This window comes from Zootoca vivipara, chromosome 12 (assembly GCF_963506605.1).
Source record: "Zootoca vivipara chromosome 12, rZooViv1.1, whole genome shotgun sequence".
In the NCBI taxonomy this organism is placed as follows: domain Eukaryota; kingdom Metazoa; phylum Chordata; class Lepidosauria; order Squamata; family Lacertidae; genus Zootoca; species Zootoca vivipara.
In genome coordinates this window covers 58,848,463-58,870,392 of record NC_083287.1, presented here as the reverse complement: position 1 = coordinate 58,870,392, position 21,930 = coordinate 58,848,463, and the positions used below count along the sequence as shown (strand labels likewise).

Genomic DNA, 21,930 nt, shown 5'->3' with positions numbered 1-21,930 from the left:
GAGGGTGGGGACCACCTCGGAAACAGAGCTGCTGCCGATTCCGCACCTCCAAACAAATCAAAGCCAAGGGATGATCTCGCAAGAATCTTTTTCTGGCCGCTTGATGCCCTAAACAAGGAAGGCAATGCAAGAGGCAAGGAGCCAGCAGGGCAACTGGTGTCTTAACTAGTACAGGCAGCTAAACCCCTCCAGCTCTGCAAGGGAAGAAGCTTTTGACTCTCCCAAATGTCTTCTCTCTTGAGGTTGCAAAACTCACGTCTGCCAGTTTGGAGTGGCACATTCCTTATTCCTTTATGGTTTACTTCTGTGCCCTTTTCTGTTTATTAAGCAACACTGAAGTTGAATCCTGACAAGACAGAAGTACTGTTTTTTGGGGGCGGGTGGGTGTGGGGGTCTCCCTGGTCCTGAATGGGGTAACTGTGCCCCTGAAGGACCAGGTGCACAGCCTGGGAGTCATTTTGGACTCACCACTGTCAAGGGAGGCGCTGGTCAAGTCTGTGTCCAGGGCATCTGTCTACCAGCTCCATCTGGTATGCAGAATGAGACCCTACCTGCCCGCGGACTGTCTTGCCAGAGTGGTGCATGCTCTAGTTATCTCCCGCTTGGACTACTGCAATGAGCTCTACATGGGGCTACCTTTGAAGGTGACCCAGAAACTACAACTAATCCAGAATGTGGCAGCTAGACTAGTGACTGGGAGCGGCCACCGGGATCATATAACACCAGTACTGAAAGAACTACATTGACTCCCAGGAGGTTTCCAAGCACAATTCAAAGTGTTAGTGCTGACCTTTAAAGCCCTAAATGGCCTCGGTCCAGTATACCTGAAGGAGCGTCTCCATCCCCATCGTTTGGCCCAGACACTGAGGTCCAGCGCCGAGGGCCCTCTGGCGGTTCCCTCCCTGCGAGATTTGAGGTTACAGGGAACCAGGCAGAGGGCCTTCTCAGTGGTGGCACCCGCCCTGTGGAACACCCTCCCATCAGATGTCAAGGAAATAAAACAACTATCAGATTTTAGAAGACATCAGAAGGCAGACCTGTTAGGGACGTTTTTAATGTTTTATGTTTTATTGTGCTTTTAATTTTCTGTTGGGAGCCACCCAGAGTGGCGGGGGCAACCCAGTCAGATGGGCAGGGTATAAATAATATATAATAAATAATAATAATAATTCTCCTCTTAGGGACCTGCCATCTCCTTCTGCCGAGGGTGGCGGTCTCAAAGATACAAAAGGAAACAACTGAGTCTATGTTCACTTTAAGGACATCCATGTCTTTTATTTCCAATCAAGCACACAATAGATTGAAGCGAGAGGACACCCTGAGCTGGAGGCAGGACAATTCTGCAAAGTTTTTGGCAGGAGCTTTGGCTGGTGCCCTTTAACACACTCCCAAGCCCCCCCCTTTGTTCCTCTAGCACTGCTGCACTTTCCTCAAAAGTTCCCCCAACATTTCAGGCTCCCTTTTTGAAAAGTGGCACAGCTGCTTCTCTAGCCTGGGGGAAAGAGGCTGGCAGTTTGGGTGGACTCAGTTTGTTAAGAGTGAATGAGTTAGTGTTAAGAGTGAGTGAGTTAGGGGCCTCCAGACGATCCCTGTATCTTCAACCTCTTAGGCTGACCCTCTTTCTCTCTGAATCTATCTCTCAGGGCCACCAGATCAGCTGGTTAGGCTAGTCCCAGAAACTTTCCTCTCCACATTGGTTTATTCCATTTCTATCCCACCTTTTCCTCCAAGGACCTGAAGCACATGGCTCTCCCCCTCCTCACTTAATCCCCACAAAAACCCTGTGAGGTAGGTTAGGCTGAGAGGCAGTGACTCACCCAGGGTCAGCCAGTGAGCTTCATGTTTGAGTGGGGGATTGGATCCCTGCTCTCTCCTATGCCCAATCCAATGCTCTAACCACTACACCACACTGCAATAAGCAACCTGATTGTTTTCTCACTCTATAATTATAGCTTCTCTCTGCATGTGGCTGCAACAAGTAAAGTCAAGAGCCACTTGCCTTCTGGCTTGCTCCAAGTAGGGCACGAGACTCTTAATCTCAGGGTCGTGGGTTCAAGCCCCACATTGGGCAAGAGAGTCCTGCATTGCAGGGGGTTGGACTAGATGACCCCCAAGGTCCCTTACAACTCTACCATTCTAAGATTCTATGTTCTACTTGAGGAGGAGGACCTGCTCTCTGTAGGCAGCGCCCTCTTCCCACTGCTTAAGAGCCTAGCTTGACCCCAAACGGTACGTCAACCCCCAGACAGTTTTGCAACTTCCCCCCCTTCCACCCCGCAGAGCCAATTTCTCAGAGAACAAGACCGGTGCCTCCCCAGCCCCCAGGAGATGGCTAAATGCTTAGGCTGCGCACTGGATGCAGCCAGATTCCAGAGTGCAGATTCAGGCAGATTTGGGTGGGTGCGGCTGAGGCAGCCCCCGATTCTCCTTTGCCTGACTCCCCCCCCCACTTAACTGATGGAATTAGAAGGTCCCCAAACTAGGTCAGGGGCTTGATGTGGCTCAAGGGTCAGCCCCAGATCACTCTCCAGGGGGGGGGTGCTGCCCAGCGCTATTTCATGTTGCTTCCGAATCAGTCTGGCCCGAGGAAGGACGCAGAGCACTGGGCTCCTTCAGGCCTAACTCTGGCAAGGCCCAAGGCCAGGGGGATGCCTTCGACCTGACCTTAGCCCACCTGCCCAGAAGCATTAGAAACCAGCCAGTCCTCCTGTGGGCTGAGTCCCCTACCAATGATAGGTTGTTCAGGCCTCATCCAGCACCCATACGCGTCTCCCGTGACCCCTGCGCACACTGTCCTGTTTGGGGAGGTTTTTATGCAGAAGTGGGATGGCCACCTGCCATGGATGCTTCAGCTGAGATTCCTGCATTGCAGGGGGTTGGACTAGATGAAGCTTGGGGGACCCATCTAATGCCACGATTCTATGATTCCCAGGAGCAAACTTAGGGGTTGCAGACACCCACTTCCCCACACACCTGTGCCATGCCAGCCTTTGCATAGAACTCATTTATGCTGCAGCTGCAAAGGGTCTGCTTCCCCCCTCCCCTCCCCTCCCCTCCCTATTTCTTCTTCTTCTTCTTCTTCTTGTCTTTTGCCTCCGTTGCCCTGAGCTTCTCCTGTTCGGACAGCATCTTCTTCTTGCCCAGGGGGGTCTTGCTGTACCATTCCTGTAGGAGGATGCCCAGAAGGCAGGAGACTTTCAGGAAAGGGGGTGGAGGAATGCAGGGCTTAGAGAAAGAGCAGGTGGAAGAGTAGTAGCTCAGTGGGTTAGAGCCTGGTGCTGATAATGCCAAGGCTGCAGGTTCGATCCCAGCTGCATATTCCTGCCTTGCAGGGGGTTGGGCTAGATGATCCTCAGGGTCCCTTCCAACTCTACAACACTATTTGTTACGATGCCCTTTATGTACATCCCCTAGACAAAAATCCCTCGATTACAGTGGTACCTCGGTTTATGAACACAATTGGTTCCAGAGGTCTGTTCATAAACTGAAGCGTTCATAAACTGAAGCAAACTTTCCCATTGAAAGTAATGGAAAGTGGATTAATCTGTTCCAGGCGATCTGCGGAGTACTTAAACTGAAGCCTTCATAAACTGAAGCGAACTTTCCCATTGAAAGTAATGTAAAGTGGATTAATCTGTTCCAGGCGATCTGCGGAGTACTTAAACTGAAGCCTTCATAAACTGAAGCGAACTTTCCCATTGAAAGTAATGTAAAGTGGATTAATCCGTTCCAGACGGGTCTGCAGAGTACTCAACCTGAAGCGTACTTAACCCGAAGCAGGGGTGTAATTGGTTCCGGAAGTCTGTTCATAAACTGAAGCGTTCATAAACTGAAGCGAACTTCCCCATTGAAAGTAATGGAAAGTGGATTAATCCGTTCCAGACGGGTCCGCAGAGTACTCAACCTGAAGCGTACTTAACCCGAAGCATGGGTGTAATTGGTTCCGGAAGTCTGTTCATAAACTGAAGCGTTCATAAACTGAAGCGAACTTTCCCATTGGAAGTAATGGAAAGTGAATTAATCCATTCCAGATGGGTCCGCGGCGTTCGTAAACCGAAAATTCATAAACCGAGGTGTTCATTAACCGAGGTTCCACTGTACATCCTTTGCTCTCTCTCCAATCGCTCTCCCCTTGAGCAAATCTCTATTTTGCTGGCTGGCAATAATGTACTTATTACTGCACAGGTTCTAAAATTTGCCTTGGCTGCCTGTTAGTTGAGAGCTAGGCACCAAGGCTAGTATCATGAGGGGGAGGGGGAGACGTGGAGTGCTAAACTTAGGCAGGTGTTTGCTTTGCTGTGGATGCTGTTCTGTTTTAAATTAATTATTTGTATTTTAGGCATTGTGACCCATTGGGACGGCTCATAGCTTTTAGCAATAAATATTTCATTCAATTCCACGTTTCTATGTTTCAGGCCCAATGTTTGTGGGATATTTAAAATCAGGGGTGCCAACTTGAAAAAAATATTGCCGGGGTGGGGGTGGGGGAAGCCCTGCCCCACATAATCAATCCTATGGCACGTTGCATGCACACCATTTGAATGGCAATGCCCATCAACTTTGGGGGGTGCCAGCCCCCTCAAATATTTCATTGGGGGTGTGTGTGAAGACCCCTCGGCCCCTAGGAGTTGGCTCCTGTGTTTAAAACGCAGTCAAAGCAACAAGTTGTGTTTTGCTAGACAGGCCCATGACAGGAGCTGAAGCTCAGAGTTGAACTTGCGGTGAACAGGCTGGAGAGAACTCCGTGAGAGACACCCCCACTGTGCCCTGTCGGGGGGAGCGCAGAGCTACGTAGATATTCTCCTACCTGCCTGGGCTCACCCTCTTTTTATTCCTCCCTTCTCTTTCCCCGCTCTGCCAGCAATGGGAGAACACCTGCATGTCTGAGCTCCGAGCTGAGACCCCATTCCACTGGGGGTGGGGTGGGGGGGCCTGTCTGGCCACCCCCAGCCCAAAGGGTCGCCACGGCACAAGGGGATGGGAAAGAGGCTGGCGGGGTTCTCTCCTGGAGCCTCAGGGCGAGGCCAGCCACCCTCCGTGGGCCAAGCACTCCAGGCCAGAGGCCGCCTAGGGAAGGGGGCAGGACAGGCTACGCACCCTGAGCATCGCCTCTTCCGCAGGGTAGATGGGGTCCTCCCTGCCCAGCATCTGCAGGAGCTCCCCGGCGTGGAGCGGCCTTTTGGGGAGTTGCAGGAGGCGCCTCTCGCTCAGCACCGACTTCACTGCCTCAGCCATGCTGCCCTGGCTGTAGCCGTCCGACACCTTCGCCAGCGCACTGAGGTCCAGGGCGCTGGTGACAATCCCGCCGTACTTCTCGACCAGCCGCTTCCACGTCACTGGGGGGGGAAGGGGTGTCCGGGTCTGTCAGGCCCCCTTCTGTCTCACGGCCTCACCCCCCCACCCCACCCCACCCCAGGCGCCCGGACTGATGCAGCAAGCGGAACTCCTAGATCAGTGATGGCGAACCTATGACATGTGTGTCAGACGTGACATGCAGAGCCCTCACTGCTGGCACGCGCCACATCGGCCCATTCGCGCTGTTGTTGTTGCCCCCCCATTTGTTCTCCCTCTAACCCAGATCCTTTGTTGTTGTTGTTGCTGGTAGCCAGAGATTGGTTTTTTAACCCTTTCTGTGCTGTTTTTTTCTGGCGCTTTGGCAGATGATGTTTGGGTGTAACAGCGTTCATTTTTTAACCCATTCTGTGCTGGGTTTTTTGGCGCTTTGGCAGACTATGTCGGTGCTGCGTGTTAGTTCCAGCGAATGTATTATTCGTCATTTATTTCTGTTCTCTTTCCCCCAAAAAAAGCAAAGCAACTTTTGCACCCCCCCCAAAAAAAACATTCAAAACTTTGGTCAGCAGCTCCCCCCAAAAAGCTCAACAACTCTGGACACTTTGTGATAAATAAGGGGTTTTTCGTTTGGTTTGGTTAAATAATTAGTTTTTGGTTTATTAACTACAGTTATACAGTATGTTACAATTATACATTTTTGTTATTTAAACTATAAATATCGCAAAATTATGGTTTTTTCTCGAAGTGACACACCACCCGAGTTATGCTCGTTTTTTTGGCAAATTTTGACACACCAAGCTCAAAAGGTTGCCCATCACTGTCCTAGATAGTTTCATGCAATGTTTTCTTCTAGCATCCTATCTACCACTTTGGCGTTTCTTTAAACAATCAAGCAGTGTAGATCTTTTACGAAATGTATAAACCAAAAACGGCTACGGATGGCTTGGCTGAACTGTTCTGGACGCTCTGGCCAGAAGGATACTGGAATCAGCAAGGGTGACCCACTTGACCTTAAGGGGCTGCTGCGCAATGACAGGTCCCTGATTCACAAGACCACTGCCACCCATGACTTGCACCCTCTACCCTCCTTAGTGCCCCTTAAGCCCCATGAAAGATCCTGCTTGGGAGTCATTTCCCACCCCAAAGGTCACTCAAGGCAGGAAGAAACAAGATCTCAGCAGTTCAGGCCTTGTTCCCAGAATCTGACCCAGCTACCACCTCCCAGAGACCAGCTGAGTGTTCCTACCCTTCTCCAAAGACACCCTGTGCCCCCAAACCGACCCCAGCCCCTCTCCTCACCGTAGCGTGAGCCATAGTCTGGCCGGTGGATGAGGAGGATCCTCTCATAGGTCTTGCAGAGGCCCTTGATGTCGGCCAGGTAGGGCTGGCTGGACGTTCCCATCAGGAGCACACGGTCCTCCGCCTTCAGCAGGTTCAATGCCTTGGGCAGGTCCTTCTTCAGCCGCTTGGGGTCGTGCTGTGGGGCAGCAGCCCCAGGCCAGGGGAAAAGATGACAGTGAGCAGAGACCCCCCCAGCCAGCTTCAACCTGCTTTTTTCCAAGTTATTGGCTATTATTGCCACCCCCCCTTCTGGGCATCTCCTCCCCCCCCCTCACTCACCTCCTTCTCCTCTTTGGGGACCTTCTTGTAAAAGGTCTTCTCTGCGTCCCCCACCCAGATGACGGATGGCTGCAGGAGACGGGCCACCTGCAGGGGAGGGGGCACAAAAAAGAACTCTGGGCAGATGCTGGAAAGTGACCCCCACCTTTATGACCAGGTGGTCTGCAAAGTGAGGCGGGGGGAGGGGGGCTGGGGTTGGTGCAGCTGCTTCCAAACTCCTGCTGCCTTGCTCAGTCTCCAGAGAGGAAGCCCAGAAGTTGACCGGATGATGGAGGGTTGAGTGGCTCTTTGCTGCAGCCAAAACCAACCATTTGTGTTTTGCCAGAGGGGCTCATGAAGGGGCTGAGCCTCATCTTTTTGCAAACCCCTTTGAGGTGTGGGGTGTATCCTTCACTTAAGCAGTCAAACACAACATTTCCTGTTTCCTAGAGTGTACACACAGGGGAATGTTCCAGACCGGGAGGACTTCCTGTCACACCTGCTCTGGAGCATCCTCCCCCTGTGTGTGACCAGGTAGGTGGGCGTGACCCTGGCAGACCCTACAAAAGGGCTGGTCCCACAGCCATCTTCCTCTTATGCTGCTCTTTTGGCCCATCTTCCTCTTATGCTGCTCTTTCTACAAGCTAAAGCCTGCCTTCAGAACAATACTGTGAACTGACTGCAAGTAAACTTTACCATTACTTTTAAAAGAAGACTGTCCTGTCATTATTGTTTTTAAGAGGAAACTAGAGGGGAAATTTTAGGGACGCGGGTGGAGCTGTGGGTTAAACCACTGAGCCTAGGGCTTGCCGATCAGAAGGTTGGCGGTTTGAATCCCTGCAATGGGGTGAGCTCCCGTTGCTCGGTCCCAGCTCCTGCCAACCTAGCAGTTTGAAAGCACGTCAAAGTGCAAGTAGATAAATAGGTACTGCTCCAAGCAGGAAGGTAAACGGCATTTCCGTGCGCTGGTCTGGTTCGCCAGAAGCAGCTTAGCCATGCTTAGCCAGCTTAGCCACATGACCTGGAAGCTGTACGCCGGCTCCCTTGGCCAATAATGCGAGATGAGCGCCGCAACCCCAGGGGTCCCTTTACCCTATACCTAAAGAGGAAATTTACCAGGAACAATCCAATCTAGACAAGCCAGACTGGATTGCTCAACTTATACAATTCCAACCCATCTATCAACAAGCTTCCTGCTATGTACAAGGGAATGTGCTCTGCTACTAGCTCACTAGCGATGAGTGAGGAAGGATAATATTTAATCAATATATCCTCTCCTACTATCCACAACATTTCCACATGAGGTGTGGTTTTTTTTTGGAGGGGGAACCCCTATCAAGCAGTGTATAAGTTTTCTGAGAGAAATAAATAAATCTTCCTTCCAGCCAGCCCACTAGCGATCCTCGCCAGCTGCAATGCCAGGACCCAGTGGAGGACTTTGGACTTTTCCCCAGCGCCCTGTGCACCCGGTCACGTACCCCTAAAACCACCTCTGCTGAACCTTGCTCCCTCCCTGCCAGGCCATACCTTGAACACCAGGTGGATCATCATCTGAAGGCCAGCCTTGCCTGGGTATTTTCCAATCAGGTTCCTTGGGGAGAGGTCAAAAAGGTTGGCGCCCGTCTCCGTGCACACGGCGTGGACCAGCATCTTCTTCCCAGTCCCCCCTGGACCGGCCAGGAGGAGGGACTTCACCAGGGGGGCCATCTCATGCACAGCCTGAGAGCCTGTGGGGGGAGGGAAGGGGAGGCAAGAAAGGGGGTCTCCACACCCAGAGAAAGAGGGCAGGGCCCAGGGCAACGTTCTGGGAGCAACACCGGGACACGTTATGGGGTGGGGGACTGGCTACCGCCCTACCCAGACGCAGGACAGCATACAGGGCAATGTTCTGGCGCACGTCCAAAGTGGAGGGGATTGGCTCGATCTCTTGCTGGCGGAGGTAGGTGCCCAGGTAGCAGAAGTCACCTGGTACGGAAAAGGGGAGGCCCTCAGCCAGTGTCTAATAATAATAATAATAATAACAATAAAAATAATATCTGCTGTTTACCCCACATATCTAACTGGGTTGTCCCAGCCACTCTGCATAGCTTACAGCATATATAAACATAGTAAAACTTCCAAACGCCTCTGCTGGAGCTTGCCCCCTCCCTGCCAGGCCATACCCTTGAACACCAAATTTATTTACACCCCACTCATCTGACTGCATTTCCCCAGCCACTCTGGGTGGCTCCCAACAGAATATTCAAAACACGCTAAAAGATCAAACAGTAAAAACTTCCCTAAACAGGGCTGCCTTCAGATGTCTTCTAAAAGTCAGATAGGTGTTTATTTCCTTGACATCTGATGGGAGGGTGTTCCACAGGGTGGGAGCCACCACTGAGAAGGTCCTCTGCCTGGTTCCCTGTAACCTCGCTTCTCACAGGTAGGGAACTGCCAGAGGGCCCTTGGCGCTGGACCTCAGTGTCCGGGCTGAATGATGCAGGTGGAGATGCTCCTTCAGGTATACAGAGCCGAGGGCCTTCAAGGTCAACACCAGAACTTTGAATTGTGCTCGGAAACGTCCTGGGAGCCAATGTAGGTCTTTCAGGACCAGTGTTATATGGTCTCAGCAGCCACTCCCAGTCCCCAGTCTGGCTGCCGCACTCGGGATTAATTGTCAGTCCCCTCCCTTCTCTGGCAGGTTGGTTTGGTGGGACATTCAGGGTCAGGCAAACAGGCTGTGCTATTCGCGTTGGTGGTGGTTGGACCCAGCAGCCCCCAGGAGGTTCCTTCCAGCCCTGCCATTGTACGGCAGATTGTGGCACACATTCCATGGCTGAGGTGAAATAAAGGGGATTTCGCTCATATCCCCCCAGAGGGAGTCCAAGCGAGGAAATGGCAGCAAAGAGGAGGAGGAGGAGGAGGAGCTCTGTTGTATCTTATGTCCAAGAGATGGTGTAGTGGTTAGAGCAGGCATGGGCAAGCTCGGCCCTCCAGATGTTTTGAGACTACGATTCTCATCATTCCTGACCATTAGTCCTGTTAGCTAGGGATCATGGGAGTTGTAGTCCCAAAACACCCGGAGGGCCAAGTTTGCCTATGCCTGGGTTAGAGTGTGGGACTAGGACCTGGGAGAGACCAGGGTCCAAATCCCCCTCGGCCATGACGCTCGCTGGGTGACCTTGGGCGGCTTGCGGCCTCTCAGCCTAACCTACCTCGCAGGGTTGTTGTGAAGATGAAAGGAGGAGAGGGAGAACCATGGATGCCACCTTGAGTTCCGTGCAGAAAGAAAGGTGACTCACCTGTGTAATCGGCCAGCTGCACCTTCTGTGGCCTCTTAATGATGCCCTCAAGCACAAGCTCCTCATAGAGGGATTCGAGGGTCCTGAGGGGCAGAGGGGAGGGAGGCAAGGCTCAGCCAGGGCTAGGTGGTTGGGGGTGGGGGGGTCCCCCAGCCACATTTCATGTTTCGCCAGACGGGCACATGAAGGGGCAGCAGCCCACAGAACTTCCCTGTAAATCTGCTAGAGAAGAGAACTCTGTGAGATCACTTTCTTTGTCTGCCTGGGCAAATTAATTCTGTTAAAAACAATTAATTTGAAAGCAGCACACAGCTAAAACTACAGAGCTCACTTCTGCAGGAGGCAACCTGGGTGGTTGGCGCTAAGAGATTAGAGAAATTCCTGGAGCAGAGAATCACCTTCACCCCCATCGCTCAGCCTGGACACGGAGGTCCTCCTCCGAGGGTCTTCTGGTGGTTCCCTCGCTGCGAGGAGTAGGGTTACAGGGAACTTTGTGGCTAGTAACTATCAACATTAATATTAATATTAATATTAATAATGGTTTTATTATTTATACACTTCCCATCTGGCTGGACAGCTTCCAGCACATATAAAAACATAATAAAATGTCAAGCATTAAAAACTTTCTGATGCAGGGCTGCCTTCAGATGTCTTATAGAAGTCAGTTGATTATTTCCTTGACATCTGATGGGATGGCGCCACCACCAAGAAGGCCCTCTGCCTGGTTCCCTGTAACCTCACTTCTCGCAGGGAGGGAACCGCCAGAAGGCCCTCGGAGCTTATTGCAAGCAGAGGCATCTCTAGGCTCGCTTGGAAAGAAGCTGTATCTGCACCCCTTCCTTGCCCTCCTCTGCCAAGGTGCCCATAGCAGAGCAGAGTCCCAGGGAGCACACAGGTGGGCAAGCGGGCCCCTAGCCACTCTGAGGCAAAGCAGAAAAGTGTGATTTTGGGCTGCATCCTTGGTGGGGGCCAACCCCATGCAGTGGCAGAGGAAGCCTCTTGGCCACCTGGGGTGGTGCACCCAGGGGTGGGGCGAATCGCCCATAGGGACGAGCAGAGGTGGAGCTAGTGGTGGAGGTGGGTGTCCTGGGGCGGTGCTGCCTCTGGTGATGCCACCCCCCTTCAGGGATGGCATCCACTCTACCCACTTTGCCTCAGACCCCATGGCACACCCCTGCTTGCTTGAATTTACGTAGCAGGCCTGTGCCCCCAGCACCACCTCCCCCCCCACCCAGGAGCCACACCTGCTCTTCTTCAGCATGGCCAGGAGGAACGGGGGGGGGGGGGGGGGAGAAGAGAGGGGGACCTACCTGTCTGGTGTCAGGTCTTTCTCCTTTTTCCCCTTCTTCCCCTTTTTCTGCTCCAAAAAAAAAAAAAAGCCAGAGAAAGTTGTTGTGCAGCTCTGGGCAGGTGAATGCGGGGCATAAAGGACAGGCTCCTCCAAGGGATGCTCCTTGGATAAAAGGCTTTTCCCTCCTTCTCCCCCCCCCCCATGCACTGACCTTGGCACTCTTCTTGGCCTTGGCCTTGATGGGCCTCGCTACTTCCTGGTCGATGGCCAGCTTGAGGTGCGTAAGCTCCTGTCGCATCAGCTCATCCACCTGAGCAGGGGAAGGGAGGGGAGGAGGCCTCAGAAAAGGGCTGCAGGGGCCCAGCTTCTGTGGCCCCTGAAGTTTTGGAGGAGAAGGGCCTGCCTCTCCGCCTGGGCACCCACCTGCAGCCGTATCTCCTCCTCCACCTCCTTCCGTTTGTCCACCTTGATCAGGTCCTCCTGGTAGCGCTGCTCAAAGTTGATGACCTCATCCTGGTCACTCCAGCAGCCTTGGGGGGGGCAGGCAGTACTGATGTCCCTGTGCTCCCCTCCCCCAGCCCTCACTGTGCCCAGCAGCCCTGTCCAGCTTGCCAAGATGGCTGCGGTCAGTGCCCACTTGACTGAGGACAGGAGGTCTGGGCCAGAAGGCACCGTGGAGGGACGTCCAGGGCTCAGTGATAGAACTCCAGATTTCCAGTCCAGCCCCCAGCGATGCAGGAATCTGGTGTTTGGCCCAACACCTAACCATATGGAGAGGTGCCTGGAGGGGGGGTGCTCTGCCACCCTGGGCTGGGTGTGGAGCTCCTGGAGTCTCCAAGATGCCCGCTTATCCCCAGGGGGTGGGCATAGAGCTGGATTACAAATAGGCAGAGTAAGGACCAGCCTATGGGCCCCCAACTTTTAGGGGCCCCGAGACAATGGATCAAAACAGATACTGCTTCTTTTGTGTAATCAAATGGTTGGTTGGTAAAACGAAGCACATATTTGAAGATAGTTTGCAAGGGGGCCCCTGAGATGTCGACTGCCTAGGGGCTTCCCAAGGGTTTAATCTGGCACTGTGTGGTCTCCTTCTGCCCCCCCCCCCCATGCAACAGACCCTACATTGACCCACTGCTGGCAGCTTTACAGGTCAAAGTTGCCCAAGAGCCCCCTGCTTGCAACCCCTCCCCTCCCACACTGGGCTCCTCTCTGCCCTGCCTCACCTGTGTAGCGCAGGTAGCCCTGGTTGATGGTTGGCAGGAACTTGGAGGGGTGGAGCAGCAGGCCTTCATCTTCCTCCTGAGGAGAACCTCAAACCCAGCACGTTAGCAGACCCCTAAGGTGCCCCCACCCCCACCCCTGCACAGGTGGGCTGGGGACTCTGCCCTGTGGCCTCCCAAGGAGCAGGTGGACTCCAAGAGTTCAGCCAGGGCAGGGACCCTCCTCCTCCTCCTCACCGCTTTCTTTTTCTCCTTCCCTTTTTCCTTCTCCTTCCCTTTCTCCTTCCCTTTCTCCTTTTCCCCTTTGTCTTTCTCCTCCTTCTTCTTCTCCTTCTTCTTGCTTTCTGCCTTCAGCTCGGCCAGCTCCAGCTCAGCCTGCACCTGCGGGGAGCATCTGTGTCACTCCAAGAGGAATGGAGGGGGGGGGGAGAGTGAGGGTATCCAGGAGGCTCCTCCTCAAGGGCAGAGGGGCACTGCAAGCCCCTCCCCCCTCCCCCTCTTCAGCCTTTCCGTCCAATACCTCTTCGGGGGTCTTCTGAGCAAAGAGGACAGTGCAGCCCCCCATCTGCTCATCAGGGTAGTCGGGGAAGGAGCCGGTCAGGTTGCTGTGGGAGGCAGAACGGGGGGGGGGCAGCATCAATGGTCCGCTGAGAGAGAGGAGCCGGCCAGCTTGTCCCTTGAGGGAGGGGGGCTACTGCTGGGGAGATTTAGGGCAGTTAAAACAGTGTTTCCCAATCTTGGGGCTCCAGCTATTTTTGGACTACAAATCCCATCATCCCTGACCACTGGTCCTGCTAGTTAGGGATTATGGGGGTTGTAGTCCCAAAACAGCTAGAGACCCAAGATTGGGAAACACTGAGTTAAAAGATATAAAAAAATTCCTTCCAGTAGCACCTTGGAGGTCTCTAAGGTGCTACTGGAAGGAATTTTTTTATTTTTTGTTTCGACTAGTCAGACCAACACGGCTACCTACCTGTAACAAGTTAAAAGATAGCCCTTATGGAACTCCCAGCACCTATGGCCACCAGGGGGCCTTCTCTGTAGTGGCACCCACCCTGTGGAACACCCTCCCATCCCATGTCAAGGAGATGACTTTTAGAAGACATCTGACGGCAGCGCCGTACAGAGAAGCTTTCAAAGGTTTGTGGTTTTATTGTTTTTATATATGTTGGAAGCTGCCCAGAGTGGCTGGGGCAACCAGTCAGAAGGGGTTATTATTAATTGTTGTTGTTGTCGTCGTCTTGGATGGCTTTAAAAGAGGATTAGATGAATTCATGGAGGAGAGAGCTATACTGTAGATGGCTAGAGACTTCCTCTCCTCCTGCCCATGTTTTGCTTGCAGGTTTCCACTGTTCATACTGGACTGGATGGGCTATTGGCCTGACCCTGCAGACCCAACCTCCTCTTAGGATCTTAAGGGGGGGGGCTCATTGCAGCCTTGGACCCCAAGAGCCTCCCACTGCTTCCCAAGGGCCCGTCGAGGGTCTCCTGGGCCCGCTGCTCCTTCTGCTGCTCACCGGCACTCGATGAACCACTGGCGCAGCTGGTCCTTGAGCGCCTCTCCCATGCTGGGCCCCTCCACTTCGTAGATGGTGTCGCGGATGTTGTCGAGCGCCATCTGGTACTCGGCCTCGTAGTCCGCCTGGCGCATGCGGCGCAGCTCCTCGCCCAGCTGCGCCCGGATCATGGCCGGCGTGGGGCCCGCCAGCTCCGGCTCCAGCTCCTGCGCGGGGTGGGTGGTGAGCAGCTGGGGGGGCACCTTCCCTCTCCCTCCCCCCACAGCCCCACGCCGAGCCGGAGGGAGGTTGGGGGGGGGAAAGAGAGAGACGGCACAGGCGAGGCCATTAGGCGAGATGGGAGGCGGGCGCCGAGCGCGGCCGTGTAAATTACCCCGTAATGAGTTTGTAATATGCGCGCGCGGCGCCTCCTTGCCCGGCAGCGGCCGCGGCGCCCAGGCACTTTCCCGCCTCATTGCCCCCCAAATGGATTTTAAATATCATTCCGAGGACACAATTATTTAAAACGCTGAACTAAACACTCGCTAATGGGGGGAGGAGGCGGGAAGAGCCCCGGCGGAAACGGGGGGGGGGAGACGCGGACAGACCCCTGCCAGGCTCAAGAGACGGACGCGCCTTTGGCTGCCCGGGCCGCGCTATGGCGAGAAGCGCGGGGCTAGCAAGGCGCGCTCCCTCCCCATCTCCTGCGCCAGGCCCGCGGCGGCCCCCGAAACCCTCCTGCGGTGCTTCGGCTAAGCCGGTCCCGCGCAGGAGCTGAGCTAGCACCGGCGGGAAGGGAAGGCGGTGCCAGTAGCGACCCCTCGTTCTGCCTCGTCGGGGCCGCGCCCTCCAAGCCTGCGGGACAGCCGGACGGCCGGGGAGCGGTACTTGGAAAAAGGGGCGGGAGGGCCGTAGCAAGAGTCCGGCACAGGGGGCAGGGCGCGCGCTCACCATGCCAAGGAAGATCATCTCCGCCTGCCGGGAGAGTCTGATGAGTCGTCGCTGCACGCACCCTTTCCAGATCTGGAGGAAGAGGAAGGGACGTGAATCGGGACCCACCCGGGACTGCGCTCGTGGGGCGTGAGGTGGGGGGCAACCACGAGCCTACGAAGGCCCACTGCGAAGAACAACTCAGTTCAATCAGGCGCCCCACAATTGGACTCCCGACTCCCCCGAGAGAACCCCCGCCTCTCCAGGGTTCAGCGCAGCATCACGCCAAAAAAAGGCCAGCAATGCGCCTTTTTACAACATGTTGGCGGGCGGAAGGCGGAAGGCAAAGCTTTGGGACGACGTGGGTTTGGGGGATCAACACGCGGCGTCCCTCGGCTCCATTGGCCTTCTGATTAAGCTGGTGTCAACATAACCACCACACACACACCCGACGGCGCCAGCGCCTTGAGTCGCAGCTGGATGGCGGCGGAGTAAGGCGGGGGAGGCTAGTCCTGTCTCTTTGGGCTGGGGAAGAGGAAAGTCTGCGCCCCCTCGCCTCGAAAGGCCACCCCACCTCTCTCCAGGATCCTTCCTAGCCTCCAACCAGAGCGGGACGTCCCTCGCCTTGTGGTCCTAGGGGCCAAAGACCCTGGCGAGCTGGCGTGGGGAACAGCCCCCCCTCCTGCTCCTCCTTGGAGGCATTGCCCGCCCCCCTCACCTTCTGGATGGTGACGGCGGCCAGGTCTCGGTTTGGCTCATAGGTGCCGCTCTCGCGCACCTTCCTCTCGCGCTCCTCGTCCCTCCGGATCTCCCACATGAAGCGCGCGCGCAGGCGGCCTTGGCGCATCCGCTCGGCCATCTGGATCAGCCGCACCGCCTCCTCCCGCGGCATGCTGTACCGCACAGGCTGGGGGAAGGGGGCAGCCCTTTTCAGCCGGGGGCCCCAGCGCCCGCCACGGGGAGCCCCAGCGCAGGGCGCCGTCGGGTGCCGCTGGCCGCCACGCCGGGCTCCTCCAGGAACCCGAGGGCAACGATCCCGCCCTGGCAGGGCGTGAGCGAGCGCAGAAAGCTCCCGCGGTCTGGGCCCTGCGCCAGGCGCCCCCCAGGAAAAACCTCCCCCTCGGGTCCAAGGCCAGCCTGGCCCAGGGCAGCGCCAGGAGGAGCCCTTCGCCCCGATCCGATGCCCGTTCCCAGGGAGGGGGCACTCACGGTCCTTCTCTTGGAGAGCCCCACTTGACTCTGGAGCCCGACCAACATGTCCTGGCGGTCCAAGAGGATCTTTGCGCGCTCGTTGAGAAAGTACTTGGGAATGGGGATCTCCATGTCCGCCTGCAAAGAGGGGGGAAGATGGGGGCGGGAGGGGGTTGGTGGCTGGCTGGAACCTGGAGGTACCTTGTGCAAACGCGGCCTACGTTGTGCAAACGCGGCCTGCGGTTTCGGTTACTTGATTTCTACCCTGCTTTTCGGCCGCTGACAAAGGGTTTTAATAATAATAATAATAATAATAATAATAATAATAATAATAAATAATAATAATAATAATAATAATGTATTTATACCCCGCCCTCCCCAGCCAAGCCCGGGCTCAGAGCGGCTAACACCAAATATAAAACAACTAGTTAAAATACAATTGAAGAACAAGACTAAATACATTAAAATTAAAAATGCAGCCTCATACAAAAGGGAGAAATAAAATGGCAAGAGATCCCCGAAAGAAGGCCACGAAACGCTGGGATACATATAAATGAGCAGCGTAAAAGCCGAATTAAAGCCAGCTTTAATCACTTTAAAAGCAGCTTACGCAAGATTTAAACGGCCTCGAGAAACAAGGCTTTTCCTGGCACAGAAATGGCATCAAGGTCAGCGTCACGCAGACTCCGCGGAGGGAGCGTCCCGCCGTCGGAGCTGTCCCTTCCCCCTGTTGCCACCGGTGGGTGGCACTGAGGATGGCAGGAAGGGTCTTGAGCGGAGGCGGCCAACTTGCGCAAACCGTCTCCCCGGATGCCACTGCGCTCGAGGCACCCCTTTCTCCCGGCACCCCTTCATGAGAAACCCCGCCCAGGCCACCTTCTCCCGCTCTTCTAGCCCTTCCCGGCTTAAACCATGAGGACTAGAACCTCGCCTACTTTTCGCGAAAGGCAGCATGAGATTCTCTCAGCTCTCGGGGGCTCCTCCGAGGCTCTTCCTTTCAGGCCTAGTCTAGGAGAGCAGAGTAGGGGGTCTTTCTTATGGTGAGGGCAAGGACCAACACCCCCCCCAACCCCACAGGATGTCTCCCCCCGCACTCCCCCCCCCTGCCAGCCCGGGACTGACCGGCGTCAGCTTGAGCTCCTGCAGCACGTGGTCCATGTAGTGGTATTCCGACAGGTCCAGCTCCACCAGCTCCTGCTTGAGCTCCAGGATGCGGCCCAGCACGCCGTCCAGCAGAGGCCGCAACACCAGGCGCTTCTGCGGCTGCACCACCTGGTCGTAACAAACCTCGAGGCGCCGCGCCGTCTGGATGTAGCGCAGGTAGAGCGTGGCCACCGTGTGGAAGAACACCGACCGGTTCCGCTCCGGCTTCGGCGGCTTCGCCGGCAGCTCCTGCGCCAAAAGCTCCTTCAGGGCCACCCGAGACTCCTGCCACAATTTCCCGAACGTGCTGCGGGAGGGAGGGAGGGAGGAAGAGCCGCGTCCCCAGTCCGTCCGCAGCCCAGGCCGCCCCTCGGCGCTGCGGCGGCTTTGGGAAGGCCAGGAAGGAACGCCCAGCAAGGAGGTTGGAAGGGGCGGCCGCCGTGGAGAAAGGCCTCGGGCTGGCCAGAGCCGAGAGAGAATTAGACCCACCCAGCGCAGCCCTCGGGGGAAGGGCACCCCGGCCGGCGCCCCGCAGCTCCTGGGCCAACGCAAACGGCAGGGAAGCCGTCCATGGCGAGATCAGATGCTCATGGAATCAGAACAGAAGGGTGGACCTGGAAGGGACCCCAAGGGCCATTTATTCTACCCCCCCAAAAAAAAACCGATGCAGGAGTATGAGGGCCCCACTTCCCTCGCGAACAGGCAAAACCTGGGAATCAGATCTGACCAGGCAGGTGGGTGTTCGGGCTCCTGAACACCAGACCCCCTCCCCCCCCCGCGCACCTGGCGCCCCCTCCCTCCTCCAGCCGCCTCCCCAGAGACGCTGCGTCGGGCCAGCCCGGAGACGGTCGAGCGCGGCTGTTGCAAGCTGCCCCCCCCCCAAGAAGCCCGCACCTGCTCGCCATGCTTTCCCCTTTGCCTCCCGGGCGCCGAGTTTCTCGCAGGTGAGAGGCGGGGAGGCCCCACCCCCGATTGTCCCGGCCAGTTCCCATAGAAACGAGGGAACAGGAAAAGGGCCGGCTGGCCCACCTCGCAGGTGTGGTGGGAAGGTCCCCGGGAGCCTGCAGAAGATGCAGGGGACTCCCTGGACCAAAGTTGTCTCCAAGCAGCAGTGCTCGGTTTGGGACAAGCTTCTCCCAGCTCCTTGGCACGTCCAAGGAGCCTTTTGCTGCCCAGGGCCACATCCCTTACTGGAGAGCCAGCCCGGAGCTTGCAGGACCAGTTGGAGTGGCCCTTGAAGAAGGGAGCTCGTGGTGCTCCTGACCTTGGAGGAGATACAGGGCAGGATTACGGTAATACATTTGGGGCCCCTAAGCACTTAAAAGATTTTGGTGCCCCCATAAATATCTAGTTCAAAATATAAACAATAAACTGTACAATACAATTTTATTTTTTTGAAATAAAACCTACAGTAAGATGGAAAATGATGTTTTAATTTGGTATACTTTCATTTGATAAATCTTCCTCTCATTGCAAAATCTTTGATCAGATTCTCAAGAACCCACCCACAGGACACAAAACTGCAAGAAAGACTGTTCATGGAGGGTACTGCTGCTGCTAGGATGCTGCTTGCCCAGAGTTGGAAGGGCGGTAAGATACCTACAAAAGCGGCCTGGCAGATGAAACTATGCAGAGATGGCAAGACTGACCGGGAAAATCAGAAACCAGGATCAAAACTTCAACAGAGAATGGGACAAATACAGACTGTATCTAAAAGAACATTGTACCGGTAAACTCTTTGGGAGGCGTTAAATGACTCTTGCAATATTTTTCTTTACAGCATCGGACTTTCCTTTCGCTTCCAGGCATATCCGCAACTGAGCGTCCTTTCGGCTTTGGCCCAGCCGCTTCATCAGCTCTGAATCTACTTGTACTTGTCCTCCGCTCTTCCTCAGTAGCATGTTGGACGCCTTCCGACCTGAGGGGCTCATCTTCCAGCGTCATAACTTTTATATGCCTGTTGTCTTTGTCCATGGAGTTTTCTTGGCAGGGATACTGGAGTGGCTTGCCAGTTCCTTCTCCAGGTGGATCACGTTTAGTCAAAACTCTCCACTATGACCTGTCCATCTTGGGTGGCCCTGCATGGCATAGCTCATAGCTTCTCTGAGTTATTCAAGCCCCTTCGCCACGACAAGGCATTGATCCATGAAGGGGTCCGTATAGTTAAAGCTATGGTTTTTCCAGTAGTGATGTATGGAAGTGAGAGCTGGACCATAAAGAAGGCTGATCGCCGAAGAATTGATGCTTTTGAATTATGGTGCTGGAGGAGACTCTTGAGAGTCCCATGAACTGCAAGAAGATCAAACCTATCCATTCTTAAGGAAATCAGCCCTGAGTGCTCCCTGGAAGGACAGATCGTGAAGCTGAGGCTCCAATACTTTGGCCACCTCATGAGAAGAGAAGAATCCTTGGAAAAGACCCTGATGTTGGGAAAGATTGAGGGCACTAGGAGAAGGGGACGTCAGAGGACAAGATGGTTGGACAGTATTCTCGGAGCTACCAACATGAGTTTGACCAAACTGCGGGAGGCAGTGCAAGACAGGAGTGCCTGGCGTGCTATGGTCCATGGGGTCACGAAGAGTCGGACACGACTAAACGACTAAACAACAACAACAAATGACTCTTGCAATGTCACAAAGACTTTGGATATAATGGAGGGCTGTAATTTGGATGAATTTATCATATGCAGCTTAAAGAACCCGGGGGGGGGAGGGAAGTCCTAAGATCTGGAAGAATCTTGTTACAATTTTAATATTTGCAAGAATTGTGTGTGTGTGAATCAACTTGTAAAACCAAATAAAACTTTATGGGGGGGAAAACACAAACTGCACATACACTATGCAAAAGAATGAAATATCATTCTACCCCCTTCTTTCTCCACCCAACCTTGCAATCCCTATGACAGCAGTTGCACTCCGAATGTAACTGACCTGTAAAAAGGGCTCTCTAAATTGAAAACGTTATGTGTACCTTTGTTATCCATGAAAATATTTCAATAAAAACAAATTAAAAGACAAAAATGTACCTTACATCACATGTTTCTATATTTGGTATTTTGGGCTATATTTTTTAGACTTCAACTGAGAATATGAACTCTCAGCTGAGCAATTTGTGACAATGTTAAAAATTGGGCAATGGAAAATTTATGTGGTGCCCCCTTGATACCCTAAGAAGGTGCTTATTTTGCTTAATGATTAATTCAGCCTGAGGAGATGCCTGGGTCTGAGGGCAGCTGAGGAAAGGAGAGCAGCCGTCTGCTCCCCAGCCAGGTGGGAAGAGTTCAAAGAGTTTGCCTTCATTACAAAGCCCTGAGCAACTTAGTGCCACGGTGCCTCAAGGACCACGCGAACCCTTCTAATATCACCTGCAGGAGCATCGTTGGCCAGACTCACTTGATAACAATGAGAAACCAAGCCTTTAGTGACACGGCCCAGTCCTATGGAACTCTCTGCCACTGGAAATTCTGGGCCAACTATTAAATGCCTGATGAAACCTTCTCTATTCCCCCAGCTAAGAATACATCCAGAACGGTCAGCTGGTGTATGTTTTTGACATTTTAATGTCTTTTATTGTACAGTTTTATTGCTGCAAACCACTACTTTTGATACTTTTAAAAATGACAAAGCAGTATATAAATATTTTTTTTATAAATAAATAAAGTGGGTGAGGGTGGGCAACTGTGCCTTGGGCTGCAGGGTGTGGACAGACTTTTGCCTTGCCCAGTGAGGAGGACCTCCCAAGGCGGGAAGAGCTCGCCAGCATCCCCAGAAGGGGTGTGCAAACAGGAGGGGAGACCCTCTGGAAACAGGCCTTCACTGCCTGTTTTGCTCCAGGCATCTATGGGCCAACCAGGGAGAGATCTTGGTAAGGTGGGGGGGGGGCGAGGGCTGTGGGGCAACCCAGCTGTGAGTCTGCCTGGGGGGCAGAGCCAAACCCAAGATGGGATTGTGCCCCTTTGGGCTTTGCGCTTCAGGGAACATATGACACAGCCCTCCCAGAAAAGGAAGTATAAAATCTGTGTGGGATGGGAGAGATTCTGGCGGTGGCTTTGATTTTTTGGGAGAGATCCCACCCCCACCCCAAAAAAAGTGGCACGACATGCTCCTCAGTAGCCCTGGTGGGCCCAGAATCCATCGTGTGTGTCTCATCACCTGAAGAAGCCAGGGACAAGCCCAGGCAGGGGAGACAGGCTTGTAGGGCAGTGTGGGAGAGTGGGCACAGCTCCACATGAGCCGAGGCAGGCAAGGGATGCTCAGAGCCACAAGTTGGGCATTTCACTATCACCTGCCCTCCCTCTTAGTCACTTTTGAGAAGTCACTCACCATTCCCCGCAGACCCAAACATGAATAAGGATGGCATTGCCACGGTTAAGCCAACCCAACAGCCAGCCAAGACCTTGTCCCCTCTTGCTTTTACATTATTTTACAGATTAGCTCCCCCCCCCCACACACACACACAATCGCCTCCGCGAGACGAAAGCACAACTA

At 54.2% G+C, this 21,930-nt stretch overlaps 1 protein-coding gene across 1 annotated transcript; it reads right to left on the bottom strand.

The window, feature by feature from the left end:
* Positions 1-57: 57 nt before the first annotated feature.
* IQCA1L (IQ motif containing with AAA domain 1 like) lies at positions 58-18,015 on the bottom strand. Its single transcript, XM_060281081.1, has 20 exons — positions 17,933-18,015; positions 17,423-17,750; positions 16,319-16,438; positions 15,828-16,016; positions 15,131-15,202; positions 14,201-14,406; positions 13,204-13,288; positions 12,921-13,064; positions 12,687-12,762; positions 11,887-11,993; positions 11,675-11,773; positions 11,483-11,532; positions 10,173-10,255; positions 8,749-8,856; positions 8,419-8,618; positions 6,913-6,999; positions 6,592-6,769; positions 5,098-5,336; positions 3,094-3,165; positions 58-108 (listed from the first exon to the last, which is right to left on the bottom strand). Exons 1-20 carry the CDS (start codon positions 18,013-18,015, stop codon positions 58-60), a joined length of 2,577 nt encoding a protein of 858 aa, XP_060137064.1.
* Between the last annotated feature and the right edge of the window lie 3,915 nt (positions 18,016-21,930).